At 42.9% G+C, this 26,282-nt stretch overlaps 1 protein-coding gene across 1 annotated transcript; it reads right to left on the reverse strand.

The window, feature by feature from the left end:
* Window positions 1-2,265: 2,265 nt before the first annotated feature.
* LOC133345762 (UPF0524 protein C3orf70 homolog) lies at window positions 2,266-10,967 on the reverse strand. Its single transcript, XM_061556728.1, has 2 exons — window positions 10,033-10,967; window positions 2,266-5,132 (listed from the first exon to the last, which is right to left on the reverse strand). Exons 1-2 carry the CDS (start codon window positions 10,217-10,219, stop codon window positions 4,429-4,431), a joined length of 891 nt encoding a protein of 296 aa, XP_061412712.1. The 5' UTR covers window positions 10,220-10,967; the 3' UTR covers window positions 2,266-4,428.
* Window positions 10,968-26,282: the final 15,315 nt, after the last annotated feature.

Below are 26,282 nucleotides of genomic sequence, written 5' to 3' on the forward strand. Positions count from 1 at the left end.
GAACTGTACACTAAGTTGTCCCGTGTTTGTACGAGCTGTGTGCAACACTGGGAGTGTGTCGTTAAACGGATCTTGACCGAGACTGCATTTACTTGAAGTCTTATTTAGGCACTGGACTGTATTACCTCACTCGAAAGGTGCACATGGATTGATTAGACAATAAAATCCCTTTGCAGGTAATCGCCTGAGCACATAATGTGTATGATCGTTTGCCATCGCGTATGCTGGATTGACAGATCTATTGTGATTGAAAACAAAGTATTGTAATTGGCAAAGCTAGTTTTTGTTCAGCTGTTTGACCGAATACCTAGGAGGTAAAATCATAAGCAATTTCTGTTGTGTAATTTTATCGTCACCAGTTGTGATAAACGTGCTATACTTACACGTGGACGTAAAGCCGCGAGCTAACTTTCACCCGAAGCAATCATGCAAATCGCTTCCTCTGACATTGGACAACAATCATGTTTCCAAACATTTCACAATGTTTAAGCTTCATATTATTGCTTACGCAAGCTCTATCTGCTACATCGGTTTATGTACACATTCAAGTAAGTTAAATGTTTTCTTAACATTTGTACAAACATTATCTGTATACAACTTTTATTATATGGAAGTCGAAGGTGAAATTATAGAGTTGTTTGCTGCTGCACTAGGACATTCCAGTACATGTTTTTGTTTCTACATTTATTAATTTCTTGCTGTTCATGTTATCATTATTAATCATGGATAGCCAAGGTCAACAGAACCACCTTCAGTTGTAGAAAAATAGCATTTTAATTAAACCGATTTAAATATAAAGTTTGCTAAATGTGTTTTTGTTACAATGTCCAAATGTTCACCTCTTTTGTTGTCGACCATTTGGGGAGCTACTTCACGAGGCATAGTGGAGTATAACTTGAGAGCAACATGCATTTTAAAAACTAGAATCAAAGGGCCTAAACCCCAATTAAGTTGCACATATAAGTTGCCTAAGAAAACAATGAAGACAAATAATATATAGAATAATTTTGGCGACGTAATAACCAAGCCACTACTGTGTATCAATATTTGTGTGATAAAATGTGTCCTTTCAAGATGAATAAACAAGTGACATTTATTGCTCTGCAATAGAACCCCATTAGTGGCCGCTTCAGACATAATACGCAAGTGAATTATATGAAGAAACCCATCTTTGATTAAATATTTGATGTATGATCTGATCTTACAAAAGAAGAAGAAAAAACTGTTTAAACTAGCCGACCAAATATAGAAACTTTTTTTTCCAAAGAAAAGTCTATAATTAGAGTTATTCAACAGACTATGATTTTTTTTTTACCTGCAGTGTGCTTGTAAAATACGGCAACGCAAAAATTCTGTTGCCAACAAAGAATAAGATTTTTATTTTATTCCCCCCCCCCATGCTTTCACTTCATATAGCATGTTTCAAATGTTTGGTTTTTAAAAAATAAATTCAATATTTATGGGAAATTGCTTTCTGCCTGCTTCATCCTCTGGGAGCCATGCCAAGAAGGTACGCTGCATCGCCACTGTTCCCGCAAAACCGGTGACAAGCATAGACCTGGGCCTCCTCACAATTCTCATGCGAATGGTGAGCGAGCACAGAAGAAGATGCACAAATTCCACATGTCTGTGAACATATTAGCAAGCATTATCAAACATTTAAAATCATGGACCCCATTTGGCACAGATATAGATGTTCCGAGATAACATTTAATGCATTTTATTTCAGCTATAGTAGTCCATAACTCAAAGTATACACAATGTCTATCTCTATATAGCACATACTATGTGCACATTTTTTTCAAACAAAAAAATATAAATTTGTTTGAGGACATAATACAAAATTAAGTACACGATTCAAATTTTAGAATTTATTGAAGCCCCACCTTTGAAACCCCTATATTGCCAATTCTGTTTAAAAATAATTAACATTTAAATTAATAAAGTAAATAAAGGCATGATTAGAGGAAAAAAACCTATTATGATAATTATAAAATAGAACTACTTTAATTGCAAGTGTTTCTACAAAAGATGTCATTATCTGTAATGAGTTCCTGTTGAGTGACATGTCTTGCTCAAAGATATCCCCCGGCCTGTCAAACCGAGCAGTATAAATGGTTATTTTTATTTTCTACCCACGTGACTTTACCGAAAGAACCAAGAATATGGTTGCCACCACACTTAGTCAGCCGGCAGGTCACGTGTGGTGGGATAAAGCCTGGCGACACCCACCCCTTCCCCTTTATTAATGTTCTTCCCCTCCCCCTTAAATACACTGCTCTCGACGTAATACAAAAAATGGCATCTGGGTTTCCCATCCTACCGCGTCGAGCTTGTTACAAGTGTAGTGACATGGAATGGATCACGACGTAGCATAGCGCGGGTTGCTGGCAGAGAAGGGGATCTGCAGTTGCAGCAGCCTTGTCTGTCAGCAGGTCACGTGATAAGCCAGAGAGAGGGATGTAGGGCAAAGGTGAGAGAGGGGTCACGTGAGGGAAGCCCGGGAACCCACGAGTAGGTTCTAGAAGGGGGGCGTGGCCGGGGCCACGCTGGGAGGATAAAAGAGGACCCCGAGCGAAGGCTCGGGGCTGTTACTTGGAGTGGAATCCGTCGGGCTGCTGGAGTCTTCATCACCGTCTTCAGCTTCTCGGCGTTGTCAGCCTGATAGTCTGTTAGCTGTCCTGACTGAAAGTGTTGTTACCCTTGTACCCTGTGAAGGCGATAATAAATAGAGTGCCTCCTACTCCTAGTGTCTCTGACTGCGTCACTACACAAGTTATCTGTGGGTCTTTTCCCTCTTCTTGAAATCCACATTATATTCTTGGTTCTTTAACATTCAACAATGCGAATTCAACCCCGATGAAGCTTGGGGAGCTGAATGGAGTTCAAAAGACCTCGGAATCAAACACCTCGTGAAAAAGACCCAACGCAGAATATCCCTGGGTTTGATATTCCACAAAGCTCTCGGTCCACCCTAAACTGCATCCACACAAACCATGGCAGGAGATGCGGATACCTGATCCACACATGGAAAACTAAAAACTCTTCAGTGTATGACTGTGGTCATCCAGAACAGACTATGTATACAACATATAACTATGTAATGCCCGATCCACAAACATGAAGGAGACATCACAGTGATGCACTCCTCTGCTCCTGACGCAGTTATCTGGCTTGACCATCTGAATGTACGGTGCTCTGAATCTACAATCAGCAATACAAAAGAAGAAGAATGACAATAAATACATATGTAAAAAAAAACCGTGGATAAACCGAGCTTTTCTGGACACATCTGGGTCAGCGTGGGAGAGTCAGACAAAATACCCTCTAGAGTGGATGTCTCCCAGTGGAGGCCCTTCCACCAGTAAGTGGCTTGAGCAATAAATCACACATTTGCCTTTTAACGCCTTTGCTTGTGAACACATTACATGTAGATTATTCACGAGTTTGTACATTTACACTGCCTCATGTACACGCATACCATGATATAAGTAATTTAATGAATGCCTCTTCACAAAACAGCAATGATAACCATGCTTGACTAGACTCAGGCTTTACTTGTCCTTAATCTTTTTCATCCTTCTGGAAAAATAGTAGTGAAAGTTATGTTTTGGATGTAAAGATCTGTGCTCATTCGTACGTATTTTGGGCTGAGTAAATAGAAACAGCATTTTGCCCAGAACCTTATTTCCCTGGCGTAAAAGGAAAGACATAGTAGACGCATGGGGTTTAATGAGACTGCATGGCTGAGCCCTACACTTTTTTTGGCTCAAAGCAGCATTATGACCACGATTCCCATGCCGCTACCAATGACCGGCAATCATTTACATCAATATTTGAACACGAAAGCCATGACATAGAACACTCCAACTAATGTGCGTTATACATCCCCCATTTCAGGCTGCAATGTGACTCACTCCTAACCCGATTTTCTCTTTGTTACTCTTGTTGCAATAGACCAATTAGAGAAAACACTGGCTACGCATTGGCGACTGGAGCGTGCATATGAACACTGTTTTCAATATCCTGACATATCGCATCTTGATAAGCAATTAAGAGTCATTATGTCTTATACCGTTTAATTTAGGAAGGCAATTTGATTAAGAATACAGAAGCATGAGCACTGCCACGTCAACAAATCAAATGCACAATTTCAGATGTTGCGTTTATTGTTTGACAGCTATACAGTGTGCATGTAGTTTAACATGGCCACAGAAGGCAACAAATAAATACCTATTATAAATGTTTCCACGGATCTATGTGTGGTTACAATATTTTTACGTGTTTGTACAATTTTCAAACTTACACACTGGTTGATAACAACAAAGTGTTACTGATGGCCGAGCCGACTTTTTTCTTTAAAGCGTGCCAATTAAATGAGTTATGAATTGCGCAGATCACGCATTCGTCTTGTGCACACATTAAAAGCTACACAGTCGTTTCAATCACATCAACAACCTCTGATATGCCTCTCAGCCTATTGGCTCGCAATTGTGGCATTTCACCACCAAGTCCCACACCACTTGCTCGAGTCTGCAGACTGCAGGTATCATCATCATCATCATTTGCATCGCCGCCGCCACCACCATCATCTTCATCTCCTTCTCCCTCGGTCTCCTCCTCGGCGTCGCTGCGTTTTTCCTCGGCAGAGTCCGGAGACGCTGGCATTCCAGAGTCAGCCGACTCGCCCGCACTACCGCTACCAGAGCACGGAGACGAACAAGGGCTGACGATCAGCGACGCAAGGGGCTGCTGCTGCTGCTGACGCCAGCCTCTACCACAGATAGGAGTACTGTCCGCAAAGCCACCATCCAACACCATATAGGCACTGGTGCAACGTGGGGAGAGCAGCAAGTGCTGCACATAGCACAGCGTACCGTTCACGCGCCTGATCTTGAAGCCCTCACTTAAAATCGCCTGCTTGGTGCCAGCAGCAGCAGCAGCACCACCGGCCGCTGCTCTAGAAGCGTCGACACCACCACCACCCTCCACCGTGGCCCGAGCACCGCAAGGAGATCTCGAAGGGGAGATGAGCAGCGAGCAGGCGGGGGTTCGTCCAGGCGTGATGCCACCCGGCACCACGGTGCTGGGTAGCTGCTCCACGGGAGTCATGCGCTGGTACACGTACTTGCCTGCAGGTCACGCGCAAGAGGGGACCGTGACACGTGTGTGTGGGGGGGGATAATGGGGTTGGTGCCACAGAATCGATACGAGGATTAATGACCTGCAAATGTAAAGTGCTCCAGGGCCATTTGGTCACGGAAAGCCGTGGTGTTTTGTCCGCTATCAGATGCCACTCCTGTTTGCTCCGGAATATAGTTCGTTGTCGGCGAAGTCGGTGTGTTTCTGCAAGATGATGTGTCACTGCTTTATTGTGTTTAATACCAGTGGCAGGAAACATACCTACACATTTAAAGAGAACAAACTGCTCGTTGATTGCCTCACATCGTTGGCACGACGAAGGCGATGATAGTGAATGCAATGTTTGACGTAGAATTGTTTTTTCTCTTTCGCAGGATTTAAGCGGAATTCCGCTTGGCAAAATGTTATTCAGTGGAGCACGTGAACGCATCCAGAGAATGCGATATGCAACTGTGCACACTCTGTATGCAAGTTGCATGGGGAATACTTTGCTTTTCGTCAGAAAATAATAGCCACGGACAACAGTGAAATAAGATTGCACGAGTTGTTCCATAATATTAGGGTGCAAAGTGGATTGACTGACGCGTTCATACATGAGAATATTTATTTTATGCTGAAGGAATCCGATGAGCTCTAAAGCTCTTTTCCATACATGTCAAGTAGTGGCGGGTCAGATTGTCGCAACAAACAATACAGTTACAATCACTTCGGGTAACTGCAGAGGCCTACATGATAAAGGCCGTGTTCGGTCTTTTGTTGTTCATTAAATGACTCAAGCATTCAACAATTTACGTCCCATTAAATATTAACCTCATTCGCCTTTTTATTAATTGATACCGCATCGTCCAAGTGTGCTGCTCAATTAATTAGCATGTACGTCATTGCAAGCATTATCTTTCAGTTTCAGTTTAATTTATTTGGTATAGCCCTGTGAGCAATTCGGCTCTTGAATCGGGTGCAACCGCAACAAACAAAAAACAAAAACATGAACAAGAAAACATCTTAAAGTGACTAAGCGCAAACAGAAAAATCTAGGAAAAATAGCAAACAATGTAATTATTGTAAATCAGTGGGTGAACGGCTGATAATAATGAGAGTTTTGATTATATTTTAAATGCAGCCTGAGAGAGGGATGTAGGGCAAAGGTGAGAGAGGGGTCACGTGAGGGAAACCCGGGAACCCACGAGTAGGTTCTAGAAGGGGGGCGTGGCCGGGGCCACAGTTGCGATTTGCTGCCATACAGAGATTACACCGGAAAAAAAAATCCTTGATTAGTTTCAATTCAGCTGTGTGGTTCAAGCATTCCAACAAAACATGGAATGGTATTGCGACATTGCTGGTCATCCAGTATTTCACAAATCAAATCAATTTAATTGATTGGTTCTGTGGGGCGGTAGAGAGTTATCGCTAAAGATTGGAATCTTCACGATCTAACCCAAAACAAACGAATTACGAATCATAATACTGGTCAAGAAAGCCTACTTATAAATATTAACCAATGCTTCACAATCATAACAAATTAACATGTAAACTAGTTTTTAAAGGATATGCAAATTGAAAGATAAGCAGGCATACGAAACGCATCCGACTATTGATTTTTAGAAATATTATTTGCGAAAACCAATGGACAATAACTAAAAACCAATATCCTGAACCTTCAAGCATTCAAGTTTTTAAATTAAGCATCACCTTTATATTTTATTTATAATATAAGGCCACTTGCAAATGGTTTGGCTCGACAATTTTAAAATAATTAGCGCAGGCCACATTAAGCAAATGTATTATATGACCGATATAATAATTTAATGTGCTATCCACAAATGTGAAAACATTAAATATATTTTAAAAGCCATACATCGTGCTGTAACTTCGTAAATACAATGCGTACAGTGTGTTATTGTAGCCATCCAAATCTGAAGAGGAAAAATCCACCGACACTGCATTTCTCGTAGTGTGCGTGACTTTCTGGTACACGCTTTGCAAGCTGCGACTTGAAACGCACCACTTTCATGCCGTTTATATTCTATGTCAGTTATCAAAAGCTGTGCACTGTTCAGAGGAAACATGAAGCCCGCCATCTCTTCTGCTTCTTTGCGATTGTTAAAAAACAACCTCACCAGACAAATTGTGCAATAGGAAGCCATCCTCTGCCAGTGACATGGACATTCTATGGGAACCTCATTTGCCAGTAAAAATATGATAATTGGTTTTTTACCCTTCTATCTGGCAACAAAACTGACACAGTGCACATTATCAGAGTTATGTCTTTTGTTTGTATTTATGACTGCAGGTATTGCGGTCTATGCAAACATGACTCCTTGTAAAAAGGTGTCAGTTTTGTTGCCAGATAGAAGGGTAAAAAAACAATTGACATGGACATTGTTTTATCCCACCAAGAATGTATCTTGAATGTCCAAATATTCCATCAACGAGTGGACCAGGATAGGATTGCACTTTGGGTTAGTAGAGTACTTGATGAACAATTCGACAGGTGCCTTCTTTTTACTCAGCCATTCATCCATTCAGGGTTGATAAAAAAAGCACGTTCAAATTTGTGGAAAGTCAACGAGGGTTGATTTATGGATAAGACGAGAGTAGTTTTTTCTGTGAGAATGTGGGATTTTCAACAACCAGCTCCAAGCCACCAATAGATATGTGTAGCACACCTAATCACATTTCAGTTTTAACTTATTACGTTAGCAACAGACTCACAATTTACATTTGTTCATATGAAATCGTGGTCCACGTCAAATCAGCCAATAATCTATCTGGCCGGTAAAAAAAAAAACATTGCCGTCGTTAGAAACAAATTTTGCTGAGAAGTCAACCCAAGGTCTCTCTGTTCGACATGAACGAGGAGGTATGCAGTTTTCATTCTAAGCTAGGGACTAAAAAAACCGATACGAACACCATTCAATAAAAAGAATGCAAATTGTAACTCAGGAAAATCTCAACACTTACGAAGGCAGGATAGCACTGATAAACCAGATGCTTTAAGAAGTGTGGGGTCATTGTGACATTGATGATACCAGCAATGACAGACCCATAATAAACATGATACAATTGAAATAAATCAACAGTATGGTGTGACTTAGTAAGTGTGCATTAAGGTGTTTTGCAAGCCAATTTACATCAATAAACGACGTCAGCATTAAAGTACAGATGTACTCTTAGAAACGAACATTCCCTTAGAATAAAAATTGGAACATTTTACAACTGTACATACATTCTTCTTTATAAATGGGTGTTTGGCAATGACTGACAAATAAATGAATTTAATAATTTCATGAACATGGAGTGATAAAGGTAATTGGTGAATTCTCGAACAACCTGCAACCCATTTATTGCTCACCACTTTCCTTGTGATTATTTCACCTATAAAATATGGGAAAACACCACGAGCCTATTGGCAATTAGCCGACTATACTCTCTGTTCAATGGATGTAGAAAAGTCGCTGATTTAGCAGTAATAGAAATACTCAAGAGTGAATTTACAGCCCTTTGTAAACCCACTTCTGGATGGAAGCCTCCCCAAGCTGCCCCGTTGCGGTTCTGGGAAGTAACGATCCATCTCCCACTCGAACGTCAGCGGATTTCATCACTCCACCTACGCATCTGTTATCCTCCGCGGAAGCGTGGTTCACCCTCCTGTAGCTTCCACTCCATCGCTCGGTCTCGACAACCCCCGATTGCTGTTTTAGTCTTTCATTTGAGGGATTGTGTTGGTATGGTGCTGCATACTATCAGCGGTGCTCCGCAACTAAATAACCCGAAGCAAAACTGCTGTCGCGATGCCGATAGTCAAGATTTCCACAGCGTTCGGAATAGAATATTCTCCCCTCCCCGGGAATCTCAATGAATCTCGACTCTTTCCAACGGGGTCATGCTTTGGATTCTTCACACATTCCTTAACTCGACAACTGTTTTTCACGTGGAGTGCAAAAAACAAAAAAGTCATTCGCGCATCCGTTGCTTGCCACACATTTCTAAAATTAGATGTACGTGAAGAGTTGTATAGTGTGTATGCACGGGTTGTAGTGTAGGGAGTGTAAACTGTATGCCGGGTGGGAAATTACGCGCGTGTGTGGTGTGTGTAGTGCTGGGTTTAACAAACTCCAACCCACCACGCTGTCTTTCCGAGTTCACCAATTTACTTCCCTCCATTCAAAAAACACGCTGCACGCGCCCTATGGTTGTCAAACAGGTCTCACGTGACACACTTAGCTATTAATCTTATCGGTGTGACGTGTTCCACGTGCATACACACGTGGATACACACGTGGAACAAGTGTACACTCACACACTGTCTCTCAAGATCCATTGAAATCGGCTCTATTAACGCGGCGTTAATTGCTTTGCTCGTGACGTAAGGCACGTGTTTAACAATCATCGGGTGCGTGCAGCGTGGAACGAGTAAATTTGCATTTGAATGGAGAGTAATTTGGCGAACGCGAGACGCTGTAGCGTGGTGGCTCGCGAGGACTGAAGTTTGGGAAGCCCTTTATGTGTATGTTGAACTTCTTTCGCACCGTACATAGGCAACCGTGCTAATATGGTGTGCGTTTGAGTGTGACATGCAGTGCGCGTGTGGGTAGTGTCGGCACGGTGTAGGGTGCCGGGCGTGTATCGTGCAGTGTGTGTAGCGCACGCGTGGAGACTGGACGTGGTGCGGTTGGCTACGTACGGTGCGAAAAAAATGCATCACATAAATACAAGTAGCGCGCGTGCATTGTGTACGCACGGTGGTGCGGTGTGTATGTAGCGTGTGTGTAGTGTGTGTGTGTAGTGTGTGTGTAGTGTGTGTGTGTGCAGTGAAGTGCACGTTGATCGTGTAGTGCAGTGCGCGCGTGTGTGTGTGCGTGGCACCCCGGGTGCGCGCGTGGGACTCACAGTGGCACCACCCCATGTGGCAGCTCCAGTGCAGCTTGCAGCACTTGCCGTGCGTGTGGATGGCGCACGTGGCGTAGCCCCGGTCGCACTGCTGGAAGCCGGGACCCCCCGCGCAGCTGCGGGCGAGCGCTTGCGCCTGGTCCACCTTGTCCGGCCGAGGGACCCCGCCGTGTCCAAAGGCCGTCATCCCCAACCCTCGTGAACGACTCTCTCACAAGCCCCGGGACTGGAGGGGGAAGCGGGTGGTGTGGTGGAAGAGGAGGAGGATGGGGGTGGGTGTGTGTGCATAGGTGTGTGTGTCCTCCTCTTTGAGCAATAAGAATATGTATGTATACTGGAGGAATCCGCCGAATGGGCTGTAAAAGCTCGATGTCCAGGGATGTCCAAGTCGCTCCTCCACCACCACCACCACGCGCCGGCGAGTGCGAGCACTCAGCGGTGTTGCGACAGGAGCAGTCTGTGTGACTTGTTCCCTCGCCCCACCACCACCGCCGGCGCCGGCGGCATCTCCGTCTGTTTATTTATTCATTTTCACTCCCTCGCCCGTGCGCTCGCCGATTTGCAGCGGCTCGCGTGAAAGTTAATTGATGTGAACGCCGATTGGGGCTGATGCGAGAGAGAGAGAGCGAGAGAGAGAGACAGGGAAGGTGGTGGGGTGGGGGGGCGAGAGAGAAACACCGCCAGCTATTGCTTGACGCGACACGCGAGTGCGGCGAGACACGTGGACGAGGAGGAGGAGCGGCACCGGCAGGAGGGATGAGGATGACGAAGATGACCTCCTGCGCGTCGCGATTGATGCAGTTTAAAAGGACGTGGCGCCTCCTCGGCGCGCGCCCCAATTAACACGAAGAAAGCCACGTTGCTGCAGTTGTGTCTTGCGCTATTTCGTCCTCGTTAGCAATATCGCTACGCTCCTGGGGACCACAGTTCAAAAACACGGTCGCCTCGTGCCGGTATCTCCCCGCCCCCACCCCCCCCCCAACAAGTCGCGATGCGTGTCACCTTCCACGTCCAACATCAAAAACGTCCGTAACGCGTTAACAACGATTGCACGTTCATGCGTAAAGCACGGCACGGAGACCACCGGCCCCTCCTGTGCGCGCGACCGGCAGGCGAAGCGGCAAGCAGCTGCGGTCCGTGGCGATTGCGACCGCTGCCCACCACCCACCCCGTCTCCCCTCCCTGCGCCACCCCGCCAACCCAGACCCCGCCACTGCCTGCCTCGATGGTCCCGTGAGACGCACGCACGGGGACACTGGGGGTGGCGCGGGGAGGAGGGTCCGGTAATAGCCGCCGCCGACGCAGACGCCGACTCTGATATTCGTGTTTTTGTATTGCGCGTTGTTGCTGTTGTAACGTTCTGACCCGACCCGCTTGGACATCTGTGATGAAGCGCTTTATAGCTCCTCGGATTCATCGAGTATGAATAAATGAGATTCTGATTCTGCGTGATGCTTCTCGCCGTCTAAGCTCCTCCCGAGTCACGACTAACACCGAGCGAGAGGCTCTTCGTGGCCACGGGCTGCTCTCGTCCGGCACATCATAGCCTGCCCCCCCCCCCCAATCGGTGTTAAGCTACAAGCACCGTTGGGTTTAGGTTAAGGCGCAGGCCCTGCAATGTCTTGCTCACGCCGCTGCCTTCTGTGGGTGTTGTAAGGATGCGTCACTTGGTCGATTCATATTGGGGGGGGGGGGGGGGGGGAAGATCACGTAAATATAAATGTGTCGTTCAACCCGCCACCACCCGACACAGCCAATTAGTAAGGTTTGTCACGTAAACAAAACATGCCCATTAGTGATTGCTTCGGCACACCGGTGTGTTTCACAACTTGAGTACGACGTTTGGTTGGTGATTACAACCAGCTTCATCAGGCTATTTGCCATAATTTATGTCCGATTGTTAAGTTCAGGCATATGCGCATCGAAGCGTACGTGTTAAGAGTTCAGATTTTGACTCGCATATGTGGTGCGTGTAATTGGTTCAAGTGACCTCCAGCCACGAGAGGCCGCTACGTTCACCACAAGGTTAGAAAAAGAAAAAAAAGAAAATCCCATGCGGTTATTGAGCCGAATCGTGACCGTGAATTGCGAGGTTGTGCGAAATTTTTGCTGCACGCATGCTACATGTACTTACTGCTGCTCAATTCACAGGGAAGGACTCGCGATTTGAGGCAATTAAAACAATCGTCAACGGTGTTTCATAATTTCTTTCCATAAAATATACCTACACATCTTTAAAAAACACGATGTCTTGTCCCAGTGGAACTATATATAACATCGTCATTAAGTTTATCGTTGCAGGTATACATGTAGAGTTGAATAAACTACTGTAAATAATAAATGCCATTTGTTCAGGTACAGTACTTAAATTAGTCCGAGTCGACATTCGTAACATGGTAAAATAAAATGCACTTTGCAAATGAAAACTGGATTAAAATGGGTTAAATAAAACTGAAAAACATATCATTAATATTACATACACAGGATATACAGTGCAGTGCTGCATACCTGGTGCAGTGGTTCGTGTGCTGTGCTATGAAACTGGCAAGGGTAGCTCCTGCACGTCCCCCCCACCCCCTTCATCAACCTGCACTGACCAGCATAGTGAAGTATGGTCCAATAAACCCACGACGTGTGGAGGACTTCATCCTACCATCCTGAAAGTGGCATGACTAAGGGCTGTAATATATTAAATGAATGTTAAGAGTTCTTAAACAGTGGGAATTAAGCAAGATAAATAGAAATACATTACATGGGTGCTTGCATTTTTTTAAATCTAAAAACATCATTGGTAGTGACTCCAATAGCATATTGAAACCTCAATGCGGTGTAGGTGCAAGGTACGAGTGGCACCACAATAGAAATAAAATTTGCCATATTTTGTATGAACATTTGGAACATGACACATACATCCATAACAGCATTGAAATTACAATGGTTCATCTATGGGCTTAGCAAATTAATTAACTGTTGTAGCAAGTCTGTAGATCAGGCTTTGTAAACACATTTAGGACAGTTGCTGCAATTGTGGTGGGGCGATGTGAGATGAGAACAAGAACTGGATGGCTGAAATGGCAAGAGATGACTGGTGTGGTGGGTGATAAGAGGGTCCCAGTTTGGTTGAAGGGAAAAGACGGTGGTGAGACCGGTGCTGTTGTATGGTGCCGAGTGCTGGGGCATAAGAAAGAAGGAGGACCAAGCTATGGCAGTCACAGAGACAATGAATGTTGCGGTGGATGTTGAGTTTAACAAGGAAGGACAGGGTGAAAAATGAAAAATGAGAGGAAGACTCAAGGTGGTTGAAATCACAAATAAGAGAGAGAAAATGCTCTGGTGTGGTTCGGTCATGTGGAGAGACAACAGGGAAATGATGTGGGTCAGAAGGTGCAAGTGATGCAAGTAGAAGTAAAGAGATGAAGAGGAAGGCAGAAGTAGAGGTGGAGGGCGATGTGGTGCGATCGGACTTGGTGGCCCGAGGAGCGGAAAGAGAGTTGGCGCAGGACAGGGCAGTGTGGAGAAGGTTGGCAAGGACAGTGAAACCCCACGTGAGTGGGACAAACGTGTGGAAGAAGAGCTTATTGTGAGTGGCCATGAACATATTAAATTCGTAATGTATTAGGAAGGCAATTTCATCATTAGGTTTTGACTGAAATGTTGTACTATATGCATGTTAAAATGTAAATTTGGATGAGAAAACTGCTGTCGCCAAATTCCCGTCATTTATATAAAACGAATGCTTTCAGTGACAGAGCCAGATTAAGTGTACAATGTCATTACACAGGCGATACATTTTGAAGAAAGGATAGCAAGTGTAAAGTGAACATTAAGTTGAACTTTATTTTAATAGCTTTATTTTCTGAATATTATTAAAGTGTAATTGCAACAACATTTGTAGGACTTTAGCAACCATTTTCAATATAGTTCAAAATACAAGTATCAATGAAATATAATTAAACCGATATTCAACTTAATGAAAACAATTAACCAAAACTTTGAACATTGGAAAACACCCTTTACATTAAATAATAACATAATCTCACATTGTGCATTGCTTCTTGCATTTTAGGTAATTTTGCAAACCAACAATCGAATAATCTGCTATTTCAAATCCCATGACCAACTTATCGAATAAACACGTAATTCCGGTAAGCAAAATAATCAATTTGGCCTCGTAAGTATATTTTGCCATAGCCTGTAATTTAACATTCATGGAATATAACGTCAAATGTTTTACAACTTTAAAAGGCTTGTGTGTTCATAATATTTTTTAACTATATATTATTGGGTCTTTCGATGAAGTCACGTAGATAGGTTCAAAGAAAATTATTAAAAATAACAGAAAATTGCGACGTTTCGATTGGAATGCAAGCAGTCGTCTTCAGGAAAATGGGGGTTATCTTGTGTCGTCTGAATGGATATTCAGACGACACAGTAGTCTGAATATCCATTCAGACTACTGTGTCGTCTGAATGGATATTCAGACGACACAATCCGTAAAGCTACCACCCCAACCGTTGGGAAAGATCCATCTGAGGACCCAATGAAAACCATCACCTTGCCATAAATAGCAGGGGTCACCAAAAATATTTCCAAAATCATGAGCAAACACAAGATTCAGGTCCGATTTAACACAGTACATACAATTCGTGATCTGATCCCATCTGTGAAGGATGTGATCCCTGACATGCAATACCCCAGCGTCTACAAACTAAGCTGTGTCTGCGGCAGTAGTTACATTGGGGAAACTAAGTGACATGTCTCGAACCGTGTTCGTGAACAAAAGGCATTTCTGAAACACGGTAGGACCAATACCTCGGCCGTGGCTGATCATTGTTTTAAAGCGGTGGGCTCACACGAAATTAATTTCTCCAAGACGAAGCTACTTTGCAAGCCCACTGGCTATCAACAAAGATTCGTTCATGAGGCCATCCATATTTATAGACACAGACACAATTTCAACCGAGAAGATGGGTACAAATTGAGCAATCATTGGAAGGACGTGATTAACCAGTTGAAGTCATAATTGGCTATGCTGTTCCCATCCTACCACCTTCCGATGTTAGTTGTGCTCTACGCCCATTTCAAACTTGCGCTTTCACAGGATTCACACTGACACAGCCACTTCGCGCGCCGACCCCTGGGTTGCGTCTCTGCGATCTCCCATGAACATGCTAATCTCTCTTTAACATGCTCATTTTCAACTGGCAACCCTTTGATTGGTGGAAAACGAACCACCGTCGGGTTGGTTGCCCACCACTTACATTATCATTGGCTGCTTACATTTGGGCTAGGCCCATTTCAAACCCTTATAAACAGTTTCCCTTGGAAGCTAACTCCCCTTTTACTGAATACGACCTTGCTTGCGTTGCGATCGAAACGTCGTAGTTTTCTGTTATTTTTTTTTTTATTTTCTTTGAACATATCTACGTGACTTTACCGAAAGACCAAAGAATATGAAATTTTGCAGTCACGAAAGCTTTAAGTCAAGTTATATAAACGAGTTATATTCTGGAGTTTAATATATTAATTATTGCTAACATTGGGGAGGTCAGAGTGTACAGTGATTAGCATAATGCACTGTGAACCTGGCTAACGGAGTTCGATTCTCATTCAACGCTAATATCAGTGACCAGGTTATATCTGGATTGGCTTTGCCTCTCACGACTCCAACGTTTCAAACTTGACAGTGATGAACTATGGCCAAACAAACCCACTTAACCAAAACGGCTTGCAGTGGCTCTACAAAGGACTGTAAATGAACGTTCAGTATCTGTTATTATTCCGAAAGCAGTCACTTTCCTACATGCTAAATTTATAGTACACATTAACTAGCAGAATATCACCCCTAAATGGGGAACAATCAGATACAATGGAAACCAGATAATCAACCTTTTTACAATGAAATAACATTTCTCAAAGTTCAGTCATATTTCTGGAAGTAGGATTTAACACACCCATTACATACATCTTACCCCGTTATATATTTCCAGGTAACTCGTTACATCATAGGCATTAAAAGCCTTCGTGTACGTGGCTGTAGTGCTTTTCAAGTTAGCGATGCCAGATTATCTTATCCATTATTTCTCACCGCACGTTACGGAGAATAATTACGGTATTAGGCACGGGGTCACTCCAATGTACTGATAAGTGATACAGATGATAACGCATGTCACTAATGAATCGAAATCCCGAAAGAAGGCTTCAAAGCAGGAATTGGAAACACAGTATTGTACAAAAAAATAGCCAAGAGTCAGTGGTGGCCACTGCACAATCCTATGACAGTGGCCAGTCTTTCAACTAGTACAACCACTGGATATACCCAAAACATCTTTCCATGCTCATTAACAATGGCCATATATTCCCATGGTGGGGGCCAGCGTTGCTTCTGTTGACAAGATCGTTGTCGTCATCGCCTCCCGTTGTCTATTCACGACCGGCATGCCTTAATTAAGCCGTTGTAAACACGGCTTAATTAAGTTCACTAAACAATTCAATATATTCGTTGGAGGGGGCGCAATTGGAAAATACATTACAGTCCTGGATGCAGGGTCGTAATTATAATATATATTGGGAGGGACATACCCCCCCCCCCCCCCCCATTATATTGCTATAAAATAGATTCTGTTTATATGATTGTGGTTATGGTTGTACAATGAAACAAGAAAAGGTAAAAAAGAAAAAAAACAGAGCAATGTAATACAATACACTGTTAGACATGTTTGTAAAAAACTAAATACAAAGTCCATCCTATGTGTTAGTGAATTTGTAAATATTTTAGGCAGGAAATGGCAGGAAATTAGTTTTCAAATTTAGGTTTTTTTTCTGGTGGGGGGGGGGGGACCCCCAGACCCCCTGGAAGATTTGGTCCCCCCCAATGTTGACTCCAGCTCTTAAAGGGAAATTAACTGATTGATTAAAAGCAACATAGCAATGTGCTTACGTTTTCAATCGATTTGAACTTCCTGCTTTGACATACAGATTATAAACATGGGCATTTGCAAAAAAAAAAATATATAGAACAGTTTCCTTCGTGTATTTAACGAGGAGATAAAACAAACCCATTGACACGTGAAACATTGCCTCTTGTCAGGGAAACCTGGGTCACAGCTGATAAGTGGGTAAAAAAACACGCAGATAAGTGCACGCTTGTAATTACAGAGAGAGAGAGATTGAGAGAGATATAGAAAGGAACATATGGATCGGAGAACAAATACAATTTAGAGATGTAAATATTGACCGTTAAGAACAGTATGTGGTCTTGGACAGGACACATCACGAGAAAGAAAGATGGTCGAGACCAATGATGGAATGGTAGCCAATAGGACGTATGGAACGTGTCTGATAGGACTTCCATTGGAGCAATGGAAACAGCTGGTGTGTAGGCGCTAGATGTATTGTTGATTTTCGAAACCGATGGATCGTGATCGCTTTGGGAGGGGCTTCATTTAACAGTGGATAGATCATGGCTAATTCTCATGATACTGAACTTTTGACAAGGATGACAAAATTCTAATTCTAGATCTATAACGTATTTAGAATGTTACACTTCAAGGCAACGTATATCTAAAATAAACTGTTGAATATATACTGCATTTAAATATGTATACTCGTTGAAGTAGAGCACAATGCTTTTCTTCCCTGTTTGACTGTAGCCAAATGCAGGCGACTTGTCACCCGTGGCTTATCGAATCCTTTCCCAGCCTTTGTCATGCAAATCCAATTCGATAAGGGACAGTCACACTGTTAGAATGTGCCAAAAAGAAGACAAATAAAATGCATATTCTTGAGATAAGCAATGAAGTTAATAGCGGGCATTGGCCTGTGTTGAATATTGTAGTAAAATCGAACTACGAAAGATGGCCGCTTGACATGGATGCATAAAATTTGTGTACGAGTTTTTATAAATATATAAACCGTCTGTATTTTTTTTCTTCATGGTCCTTTCGGTAAAGTCACGTAGAAGGGAAGAAATAAAACAATAAAAAATAAAACATAATAAAATATGATAAAATCATTCTCACGACGTTTCGGCCACAACGCAAGCAGCCGTCCTCAGGTGAAGAACAGGTCTGTCGAGCCGACAGCGCTGTCGCCTCGACAGACCTGGTTTTCACCTGACCTGGTTTTCACCTGAGGACGGCTGCTTGCGTTGTGGCCGAAACGTCGTGAGAATGATTTTATCATATTTTATTATTTATTATTTTATTACTTCCCTTCTACGTGACTTTACCGAAAGAACCAAGAAGATGAATCCCTGCAAGTCACGAAAGCTTTAAATCGAAATTTTACGTCTGTCTGTTCCCAAGCAGTAATCTAGTGTTCAACTAAACTACCTTATATTTAAACTAACGCTTTTTTTTCATGGTTATAGCTTTGAACATGTGAATAATCTCAACGCTGAAAGACGTTTCTCATCATTTATTAAAAGCCATTGCAACAGATACGACCACAGCACTGTAAATGCCCAGCGTCTTTGTAGACACGGCAATTAAGAATGTGTATATGTAGTTGATAGTCATTGCACGCCATCAAAAATCACAGCTTACAGTTTACTTGCAGTTTATGGCGTAGCCTTATAGATTGGTACCTCGGGTGACTGGCCACATTTAAGTGAACATGAAAGCACACCCAGTGGACGCATCTGCTGCACATCCAATAAACACAGCTTTGTCATTATTCATTAATAATACGATTGATTAGCAAGAACAAGTCACGCCTTAAGTATACACATACGGGAGTGATGGAAGTGCAGGAGCCATCCTTGTAAATGTGACTTAAGAAAACGACCACTGAAGCAAATCCCCCCACCCACTCCCCCACCGGGTACCACTTTTGTGCAATTTCTTGTCGTAATCGTTCCCATAGAGACATCGGGTCACTGCCTGGACGAGCCATTTATTTCTGTGCCGTGACTTGACACAGCAAATGTTGGAAAATTGACATTTCTCCCTTGCCAAAGAAAACATGAAACTCAATGAACGATGAACTTCAAGGCGAGAATGTGTGTCCGTTGTAACACCTTTTACTGTGGATTTTTTTTTAATTCTCCCTGAAAACAAAGGATGTGCCAAATATTAGTCTTGGTGTCATATTAGTCTTGGTGTCATGAGGTTGGGTATGGTATTGCTTTTTGGGCTGAATGGGTACCCATAGTTTTACATTCAGCGCTCTTGCAAATAACACCTGGTCATAGAGCAGCATGTTTCCTCTGCTGATGAGACACAGAACGTCAAAATAAGCCCAGAGTTTCCTTCATCAAAAAAAAAAATATATGCCACTTGACAATATTGGTCTGGAAAGTCTTATGAACTATTATTCTGAAGATTCACAACAGAGTTCTGCTTTTACTGTATACGATTGTAAACAAATCTGTGTATAGCTGGCAATGATACTGTACACTGCCTGAGAGCCCATGACGGTCCTCTGAAGGTCATTTGATAGTGAAAATGTCCGCAGAGGGCTTGTCTCTTGGGTTGAGGAAGAGATCAAAGTTTGATAGCGTGAGGTTGTGCAATAGGGAGACCACCTCCCAGGGTGCTGTTGTGCATTGGATCAACAGCAGCATCTGCCGTGCATATCCTCACGTTGACCTGTAGAGCAACAGCACGCGTGCACACATTGTCCTGAGACACTTGGATGTGTAAAAAAATACCAATGGCAGATTTCAGGGTGAATATAACAGTCGATGCATTATCAAGAGAGGGATAGGCACTCGAGTAATGGTATTACCAGCTCGGCAGCAGCGTGATTACGTTCGGAAATTGGAGCACCGCACTTTGGCGTCGTACGATGCCTTTGCTTTTTTTTAGTAGCGCAGACATCGATCACTCCTCTACACTCAGAATTGTTCATATTTTCAAACATTCCCCTGCAATATGAGCACAAAATGCGTCGTTGATAAATATTTCTGCCTTTCTCGAGAATCGCCACTCGGTGCATTGCTTACGCAATTAATCTATGACTGTATCGACATTTCGCGTGCCGCAGCGATGCAATCATTATTGGTCATCTCCAGTTCCCATTGATCATCAGACCTGAAGACCCCCAAAAGACGAAATGAAGGTGGGTTCACACACGAGGGCAATTTGACTCGTCAAGGATCCTATTTAGAAGAGCTTGGTTATTGTACGGAGCTCCCAGATGTGGTGTGTACAATTCGTCAAACCTGCGATAATGTTTATTTTAAGGGATTATATTTCCCATTCTTAGGGGTGGGAGGGGGGTTGTATGTGCTTGCCGTAACAAATTCTGAGTGATATACTTGACTGTCCTCTGTGGTTACAAATAAATGTCATGTAGCCTGGCCGGAGAGGAATTGTCATTCGACCACTTGAATTGCAATCAAAAGTCGGACTATCATTTCGCCGGGGCTCATAAAATAGCGACCACTGTGCACATCGACAGTGGTGACCCTATGGGAATGTGCAATTTCCAACACCGACCTCAGGACCACTAACATTGGTGACGAGTGCCTCTACATTAACTGGGTTGACGCTTTGAATGTTGTATTGCAATTGGGTTCATGCTACAACACGCAATAATAAAAAGAACACTCACAATTAGTCTTGCTTATTTTCCAGGTCAGCCACACTGGAGTCGTAAGGTCTCTTTGTTAGGAGGGTTCCTAGGAGCATCGGGTGGTGTTGATTTTTGTTAACATCGTGTGCGAGGAACCCGGAGCAGCCGGAGAAAACCCCACCGCGTACGCCACGAGGAGGAAACACGCTCATCCCCGTACAGATGGAGACAGATGGCGATGCCCAGGGCATGGCACCGACGGCCATGGAGAAGTGGAGTTTGTTTCGCAACAGTTGTGCGATCCATCTTCTTGGTTCTTTCGGTAAAGTCACGTAGAAGGGAAGTAATACAATAATAAAAATAAAACAATAAAATAATTCTCACGACGTTTCGGCCACAACGCAAGCAGCCGTCCTCAGCTGTCGCCTCGACAGACCTGGTTTTCACCTCCCGCCCTCCCCTCTGCATAATTACTCTGATTGTCCATCATGCTCATGTAATACACCCCAGCATAAAAATGGAGCTGAAAATGTCGAATTTGTATCTCACTAAATGAAACTTGTGCATAGGCCTTGTCTATACCGAACGTGATATTTTAAATAGCAATTGCGGGTCAAAGGTGTACAAGAAATGTGTTGTTTTATACCATATATGGCTTGTATATCTTATCTCCCGAGCAACTGTTTTAAAGTTCCTATTACTGTGTAGACAAGATTGTTCATCATCGGTTCCCTCTTCCAGCGAAAGTGGCTCGTACAGTCAATACAGTAAACAAAACACAATCCTGAACAATTTGGGTCAATTAATAACTATTTACTCACCCCCCCCCCCATCAACTCCATATATTTGTCATCATTTGGGGGTAATGATTCGATTCAGGAATCACATTCGCATGTTTGTCTTGCTTCTCGTGTATCATCCATATCGATCTATGCCTCATGCGTGCTCTCTGCCTTTCCCGTCTAATTCTGTCCCTTCCAAATCGTGTATACTGTATTGTCGATACTACTCCGATTTGTGTGCTCCACCAATTCATTGGGGGCAATACGTGCGCGCTTGCAAGCATTACTAAAGATTAGCATACATTGAAAAGAATCGAGCCTTACACGCATGATCCAATGCGTGTATCGTGAGCATTAAAATATAGTACTCTAAAACGATTAATTTCAACTTGTGATTTCTTACACACAGATGCTGGCTCCCCAACAATGCTCTCTCACGTTATATCTACGGTGGGGTAATTACAAATTACACATAATCAGCTTGTATTTTCAGAAACCAGGCAAATAATGGAGGAAGATGACATGCGATGATTACACGGGATGGAAGACTGGCGGCATAAACATGGGCAAGAATGTTCATGTAGCGAATGCGTACAGCTTAAATGATATGCTGGGCGTATGCGTTAACATATGTTGGCTCACATTATGTGCACCCTATTTAATTTAAGTGCTTGAAACATCAACGGTTTAGTTCGACGGCTAAACACACTTTCACGAGGGGTGCGGGAATGGCGATTGCATTCAGGGTCGTGTGGGGGAGCTCCAGCGCCACGTAAAATCCTTCCTGCCTGTTTGCTGACAGATAACGACCATACATTCATACCTGCTTGTAATGCGAAAATGCGTGGCAAGTGAAGCAAAATTTCATAAATTTGCATGAATTGAGCCATGCTGGGAACTATAGTATTATTGTGCTTGTTTAGCTACGAAATTCAGGACGTAAATGCAATACATATCACAATAACTATGAGCCATGATCCGGATGAAGGCCTCTCCAAGCTTTGCCATTCCTCAGTCTGACGATGCAATTACTTATCTAGCTCCTGCACGCGGGATGATCTCATCGCTCCATGGCTGCTGATAATGTTAAGGAGTGCACAATCAGTTGTTACTTTAACATTGTCGTATTTGTTATACATTTACTGTAAATGTTAGTACATTTTTACGAAATTAATTTATTTTGTACAGTATAACATAGGCACAGGCTGTATCTTCGGGGGGCATTCGCTTGGGAAATTATGTTTTGGTTAACAACTTTTATTTTCTAATTCCCACATTAATGGACGTAAATTGCAAAATCAATACAAGCCTCCCACCACCGGGGCCTGCATGCAGCATAATTTCAAGTGCATATAAAACACGTGTACCTACCGTCAGCCTTGAGTTCATATGCTACAAGATTACTTCCTGCTACTTTATCCCATCTTTGTTTTACCTAAACGTTACGTTTTATGTTTCCCTCAAAATGATTAAAGTTGTACTAATATTTGTTAAATGCCTGTCATACATCTCATTTTAGATGTTTCTGAATTAAAAACTGTACATTTTAACTATTATTTGGTGCGTGTCTATTGGTCTGGAATGCAAATATTTTTTTACCCATAATGCTCCATCGACGTTCTTTTCACTCGGTGAGATTTGCTAGCGACAATGAACTTGGTTGCTGGAGACAGTCCATTACTCACTCGTTCCTGCAAATAATATAATTTTTCTATGGGGGACGACTTTCAGATACTGCAAAAGGTACAAATCCAATACTTTCTGTGAATGAAAAACGCATCAAAACAGCTGACTCAATCCATAGGCATAAGCTAAACAGGAAAGTGTGTGGAGATTGGAAACAAACAAATTCAACAACACGGAGATATGCTCATAAACAGCAGGACGGCACAACTCCAGTTATGCATTGCATGCATGTCACATGATCACCACGTCATGTACAATGATGTGTCAGCCATGTGCAGACCACCAGCTCAAAACAAGCCCGAGAGAATTGCACATTGCATGCAATCGGTTGACGCCATTCCTGTCGCCACTAAAGCCATTGCCATTGAGCAGTGTTCAATAATGAATTGTTGCATCAAATCAAGACCCTGAAATTGTTACAAAAATAATGCTGGTTTCTATGATTATTGTGGATAAACAAAAAAGATAACAGAAATGTTACTGTTCATCTTCCTTGACATAGACCCAACAGAGTAGTTAGCTACACTTTAGTTGCACAAGTTTGGGACGTAGAATAACTAGGGAAAGAATGTTATTGTGCATTTTGTCCTCAGCATGCTTTCAAATAACTACTTTAATACGCATACCTGCCAACCCATACGATTAACCCGAATTCTTTTACAGGAAAATTTAAGTTTGACGTCCATACGGCATACATCCATTGCAATACGAGCAAAAACATGTTTTTGTCGATTTGTTTGTGTTTCTCCCTTGTGGTGGGATTTTGTAGGATGAACGTTGACATTTATAAGGGCACGAGATGACCAATAAGGTCTGAATTGGTCTGTAATAAGGTTACACTTATAAAGGGGTGATAGGTATGAATACGGATCGTGTACAATGGTGTTATTTTTGTCAGCACGTTTTCGATGTTAAAAGTTTGAATGTTCTCGTCATGCCCATCAGACACTCCCCCCTGGCATGTCGTTTCCCCGCACTCCACGTGAGCAAAATAAAGTCCTAAACTGTTCGTTTAAAATGGGAACACGACATCATCCCGCCCGCCTCGCACCCTCCTCCCCAACCAAAGGCAGGACTCAACGGACACTAAATCTCAGGACTCGTAGTGAAACATAAGTTATCAGAAAATGCATTTATACTCGAGGAATCCGAGGAGCGATGAAGTTCTTTATCACATATCAAGTAGAGGCAAGTGATAACGTTACAGCAAACAATACAAACACACGATACGAGTGTAAAGTTTCGGAAAGGTAAGCAAATCAGTTAAACATATTATACAAATAAAACTACACTTTTGTTTTACCCGGTAAAGTCCACCGAACGATTAGCCAATTCTTCAGAAGCGACCTGGCCACAAAATATAGCTCAGCGAAGTGGCTTATCATCGTCTGGAAATTTATAGCAGCCAACTGGATGGACATCGTAAATAATTATCAAAAAGCCACTCGGTTTTTCTTTTTTACACCCCAGGCTCACTGAGCTGAAGTTTACCATACTCGGTGTGGAAGTATAAATGCTTAATGAAATAGCGCCACTCCGTGGATTGAACAATACACGCGGTCTGGCATTTGTCCGAGGCGGGCGTTTCATGTTGCTGCTCCCACGTGGTTTTCCCGGCGCTCCTTTTGACAACTCCGATGGTTTCGGGACGCTCCTCGTGGCGCCCAAGTTTAGGGAGCTTTGGGGTTCGGTCCTTTGCGTCGGCCACGCCTGGAACTTTACCCCCCACTCCCCCACGGTCTCCCCTTTCCCAACGTTCTCACTTCATTAAAAGTCAAGATGTCTGGAAAGAGGCCATCAAGTAAAAGCGATAACAGCAGTGCAAAAGAGAGACACTAGAGCAAGTTGTACTTCATCACACGACGATCAGCACAGTCTTGTAAGTACTGTGCGAAATCTGTTTTATTTTGCGATGATTCATATTTAATCATAGAGGGTGTTTTGCCGATTCTTACACGCTGGCCTATTCGTCTTGGAACACTTTATCCCTACACACGTGGACCTGCCAACCCACCTAACACTATTGTTTTCGTGTAAGGTTGGTCGTGGGTTCGATCCCAACCCCGACGCCTGTATATTTGAAGTTTGCATGTCTCCCTCCCCGTGGTCGGGTGGATTTTGCTTCGGGTCCTCCGGTTTTTACCTCCACATTTACAAAAATGGATTTGATAAGCCACTTCGTTTTGAGCTATAATTTGTGGGCAGGTCGCTTCTAAAAAAGAGCTATATAGCTTTGGGCCTTACCTGGTTAATAATCTGAAAAATAGTTTAGTTTTATAATGTATTCATCATGATTAGCATTTCCTCCACTAATCTGTGTGCACATGTAGGTTTCAACGCTAATCCCAACACGACAGCATTTCAATTCCTGGCCACGCACGTAAGAGAGGGGGGGGGGGGGTTTAGTTTTGTTATTTTATGCATTAGGTGTGAAACACTAGGAGGTCACCCTGGCGGAGTGACCCGGGTAATTAAAGACAAATATAAGTGGTGGCGGTATTGTCTCCCCATTGCCATCGTAGGTCAAACCAGCAATGCCAGACGTTCCCTTCTAAGCATTTTCTCACCCGGTATAGAGACCCCCGCAACTTTCATCATCGATATACAATTGAATAATTAGAACTCCCGTTTCAGTTACCCTCTTACCTTTTAATAATTCCGTGGAAATCGTATCATTTCCTATAATACATTTATCACTCAATGTATTTTCATAAAAAAAAAACTGAAATTGTAAAATGATCATTGGCTTGGTAAAATAGTGGTTATCCAAAATATTTGGTTATAAAAAAATACAATAATTATGCACGTTCATAAACGCAGTCCAAGCAAGAGGTGTAATATTAACGACTATAGCATCTTCCAAATTAGCATTATATAACCATCTAGTCGCGCATCATTCAGCTACTGTCGACTGCTGTGCTTTGTGTGACTGCTGTGAAGTTTTTGGCATTCAGCACAATTATAAGGAGTCCTATAATAAATCACATTAAATGCACAGCATTTTTAGCTTTCAAAAATGAATGCATGGGAGGATTAAACATTGCGTTCGCACGAATGCGCACCTTTAATCTTCACCTTTTCCTACCCAGGGTCTTCCCCTTGGAGAGAGAAAAATGCTCGTTGTGTCAATGTTCTGCCCTGGCTTAACGAAGACTGATCACCCCACCGATTGATTGGGTGCAATACGCGTGCGCTTGCAAACACTCTGAACCTTAATTGCCCTGCACATTCATTGCCTTTTCTGGGCTCTTCCTTGCATGCAGA

This window comes from Lethenteron reissneri, chromosome 23, assembly GCF_015708825.2.
Source record: "Lethenteron reissneri isolate LAM-NWPU_2019-01 chromosome 23, ASM1570882v1, whole genome shotgun sequence".
Taxonomy (NCBI): domain Eukaryota; kingdom Metazoa; phylum Chordata; class Hyperoartia; order Petromyzontiformes; family Petromyzontidae; genus Lethenteron; species Lethenteron reissneri.